A 4,256-nucleotide genomic window follows, 5' to 3' on the forward strand; every position below is an offset into this window, starting at 1 on the left:
CCGTACACGTTCTCTGATATGCGATCGATCTCCATCTCCTTGGCCAATCGACGCAATTCGTTCTTACAGAGAACGTCGTCCACGGCAGTCGTTGGCTGTCGACTGTCCAATTGCTGCTTCTTCTTATTCTTGGCTACCGTCCTCTTTTGCCGGGTCACGTTGTTTGAGGCGTTTTTTATGCGCGCCATATTCTCACCATCCATCTCCTCTAACGATATAAGCGGGAAACTTCAGTTTTTTATTTGAAATCGACGTTACAATCATGTTACGCGTATACTACGACAACCTGGCAAACACCATCGCGACCGGACTTCGAAATCCCGGCGACTCCAGCGTCTTTGTCGACTTTCTCTACGCCTTGGAGACTATGCACGCGGCGACGATCCTTCTCGTCGGCCGCCCCTTCATGACGGTAGGCGCAGCGCTGCATCGATTCCATAGCCGCACGAAAAACAGATACAGACTCAACGTGTACGTCTACATGAGACTGGTTCGGACGGAAGTCTGGTACCTCAAGACGGCCTGTCGATACATCGACTTTCGCCTCTACCGCGACGACGCAAGCGCCCTCGGTTCGGTGATCTGCGACTACACGTTCGAAAGCGGTCGAGTGTACGCGAACGCGACCGCCTTTCGCTACGAAGAGGCCAGCAAGATTCTGTGTCTGACTCTGACCGACTCTCTCACCTTCTTTGTGGCCTGCGTTCGCAAGTTGAGTTACCTGCTTGACATGCCTCCCGATCGAGTCGTTTGCAGCGTCGTCGAGCCACGCACCGTGAAAAACGCCAGAGTGCATCGAGATTTTATGAGCCTGTACGAGAGCGTAGATCCGAGGTACTTTAGAGTTTGCGATTACCTTGACTGGTTGTGTAGGTATCCTTTGTTTGGGCAATAAAAATTAAAAAAAACCGTGCACGTTGAGTTTTCGTCTCAATCTCCTCGCGTAAGCATGAGTAACGACGTAGATATGACCAAGGTCGAAGAAGAAGAAGAAGAAGAAGAATGGATAGTGTTAGACGAATGGAACGATGGCGATGATGAAAAAGAGGAGGGAGAGATTACGGACGACGAGGTCAACCACTCCGCTCAGACTATTTATAGTTCCGAAGACGAGACGAACGATCGGTATAATCGTTTCAAAAACGAACGTTGGCGGGTATGGAAGAGGCGCCCCGCTACCGGCTCGTACTACCGGGCGACCGGATACCTTACCCCGTACAAGTGGACGTCTTTGAAACAATGTTGCGCGGATTCGGAGAAAAAGCCAACGTCATGATAGAAGCTCCTACCGGATCGGGCAAGACAATGGCCATGCTCGGAGCCGTTCGCGAATGGATAACGACACGACCCAGCGGCAAAATCTACCTCTGCTCTAGAACGCACCAACAGCTCGACCAAATGGTAGCGGTGGCCAAAGCGTTCATCGGAGACGCCGCGCACATTTCTCGTCTCGTCGGCAAGGACCGAGTCTGCCTCTTGGAACGGGAAGTCCACAGCGGTAACGTGCCCCAACTCTGCAGTCAACACAGGGCCTCGTCGACGTGCCGATTCTACCGCAATTGGAAAGAGCAGCATGGACCAGAGACGCGTTTGCCCGACGTTAGGGACATCGAGGACTTGGTGGAGAGTTGTGCTGCAAACGATATCTGCCCCTACTACGTCAACGAACAGTACTACGTAGCCAGGTCGAAAATAGTGCTGGCTCCCTACAACTACTTGATCGATCCCTTCGTCCGTAGCACGCTCAACATCAATCTCAGCGGCGCGATTCTGATCCTCGACGAGGCGCACAACATTGAAACGTTTTGTAGAGACGCCATGTCCCTACAAGTGTCCAGATCGCAGCTTCAGACGTACGCACGACGATTTTCTCGCTACGTCGAGCTTCGCGAATTCTTCGAGGGGCTCCTGGCCATGATGAACGACGTTGGATATGCGATTGTTCGCGGCGATGATCTCCTGGCCAAGACGAGACGCTACCTCAAGACGGACAACGTGAGCCTGGGTCAAGTCGTGAGTCCCTTAACGTCTCGACATCCTTTGTCCGACCGGTTAAACACCACGTTGATTGACCGCATCGTCACTCAGTTTTACTACCCCGAGATATTTGGTGCCCAAGGCTTTGCAATGTTTGTCGTCCAGGGTCGCGAGTCGCCAGAACTCAGGATGACCTGCATGGACTCGAGTTACGCCATGAAGTCTGTGTCGTCGTGCACGCACTCTATCGTCCTGGCCTCGGGGACTCTGAGTCCGATGTCGTCGTACGAAAAGGAATTGGGCGTCTTCTTTACTCACAAGGTGTCCGCCAAGGAACACGTCGTGTCCAAGCGTCACGTCTTTGTCCGTAGGATCTCGCATTCGCTCAAGGGTGACAAAGAGTTTTACATGAATTACAGCGCATGCCAGAACGAAGAGCTAATCAAGGCCGTAGGTTCCGTCGTCTACGAGTCGACCAAGATCCTGAAGAAAAATGTCGGCGAAACAAAGGCTGGCGTCCTGTGCTTCTTCCCTTCTTACAAGCTAATTCAGACCTGTCCAGACGTGTGGCGCAAAGTGCCTCTATGGCCCAAGTTGGTCAAGGTGGTCGGCGGGCATCTGTTTCTGGAAGATTCTGAAAACTCGGACCTCTTGTTCGATAGGTACAAGACTGCGTTGATTGACGGAGAGCCCGGCACGGTGGCCCTGTTTCTAGTCGTGCACAGAGGCAAAATGAGCGAAGGCGTCGACTTCTCCGATTCGCTGGCTCGACTCGTCGTATCCGTGGGGTTACCCTATCCGTCGTATCACAGTCCGGACGTAAAGGTCAAGGTCGAGTTTAACCGCAGCAGGGGCGGAGACGGGGACGAATGGTATAAAACGCAGGCGATGCGAGCGGTTAACCAGTCCGTGGGACGCTGCGTACGTCACGTGAACGACTGGGGGGCCGTCCTATTGCTCGACAGTAGGTATTTTAGACCCGACGTTTGGAGCGATTTATCGCATTGGGTCCAGGTCTGCGAAGACGAGTCGTCCACCTTCAAAGACAAGAAGAAATCTTTGCTCGAGATAAACTCGTTTTTGAACGGTCGTCTATGAAAATGCACATCCTCAGTTTGCACACGTATCTGCGCGAACACAGATACACGGCTAGCCGACAGGGCTACGCTTACTGGTATTGCACGATTCGCGACGCTACTATTGCTCCTACACCAGCTGCTTCGGTCAACAGCGATCCCGTTTCGACCGACCAGGCTCCAACACGAGTCGCTACTGTTCCATCGGACAAGCGGGGACCGTCCGACAAGCCTATACTCGAATCGTGCACGTGCGAGACTGCTCCTACACCAGCTGCTTCGGTCAACAGCGATCCCGTTTCGGCCGACCAGGCTCCAGTACGAGTCGCTACTCTTCCACTGGACAAGCGGGGACTGTCTGACAAGACTATACTCGAATGGTGCGTGATTGAATACGCCAATACTCTACCGTCGGTAGAAGAATTTCAAACGAGATACAACCTGTGGACTGGTGGAAGGGACAAGTTCGACGCAGGAGTGTTGAAAAACTTTATGACTGCGCCGATACCTCCCTCTTCGGACGAATATGACACCTACGTTAGAGAAGTGGAGATTGCCATGGAGAAGCTGGGCATATATTTTACTCCGACAATCGTCTCAAACCTCATGGAATTGTACGAAAGATTGCACGGACTGTCGGACGCAGACACGCGCGAGCTGGTGTTGCACTTTTGGAGAAAGCCCAAGGCCACCGAGTGGATTCTCGTCGAGATTCTTCTCTATTGCATAAAGGTGGGCGTCGGTGTCTACGACATCGTTGACGGGCATCTCGACTGGATTCGAGGCGAGATCCGGAACGACATGCTGCGCAACATTCGAGACCAGTTGAGTGCGTCTTTCGACCCGGACAACGTGCAGCGAGACAAGTTGGAGAAGGACATTCTCGCGTACCGAAGAGACCTGCGAAGACTCTCTCGACAAGTGTGCGTCAACACGGACCACGAGTTTACGCACGAGTTTATTGCACCACTCTCTGGACATTGCGAAAACTACGTGCCGTGCAAGAAAGGCCGATGGTATCTATGGTCTTAATAAAATACGTACGAATGATTGTCGAAGGTGTTTCTTTGGAAGCTCTGTACTCGCGTTTGAGCGAAATTGATTGATTGATTGATTGATTGGGGTTTTTTGGCGCATCAGCAACTAAGGCTATATTGCGCCAAGCTTATACTATTGCAATTCGGGTTTAAGAAGAGGAAAGAG

The 4,256-nt window shown here is 52.3% G+C and overlaps 1 protein-coding gene across 1 annotated transcript; it reads left to right on the top strand.

Annotated features, from left to right (window-relative positions):
• The first annotated feature begins 2,166 nt into the window (after positions 1–2,166).
• LOC121834244 (Fanconi anemia group J protein-like) lies at positions 2,167–3,075 on the top strand. The gene has a single exon (XM_042287992.1). The coding sequence runs from the start codon at positions 2,167–2,169 to the stop codon at positions 3,073–3,075; it is 909 nt and encodes a 302-aa protein (XP_042143926.1).
• The last annotated feature ends 1,181 nt before the right edge of the window (positions 3,076–4,256 follow it).

Source organism: Ixodes scapularis, unplaced genomic scaffold, assembly GCF_016920785.2.
Source record: "Ixodes scapularis isolate PalLabHiFi unplaced genomic scaffold, ASM1692078v2 ptg000827l_1___fragment_3__unscaffolded, whole genome shotgun sequence".
Lineage (NCBI taxonomy): Eukaryota > Metazoa > Arthropoda > Arachnida > Ixodida > Ixodidae > Ixodes > Ixodes scapularis.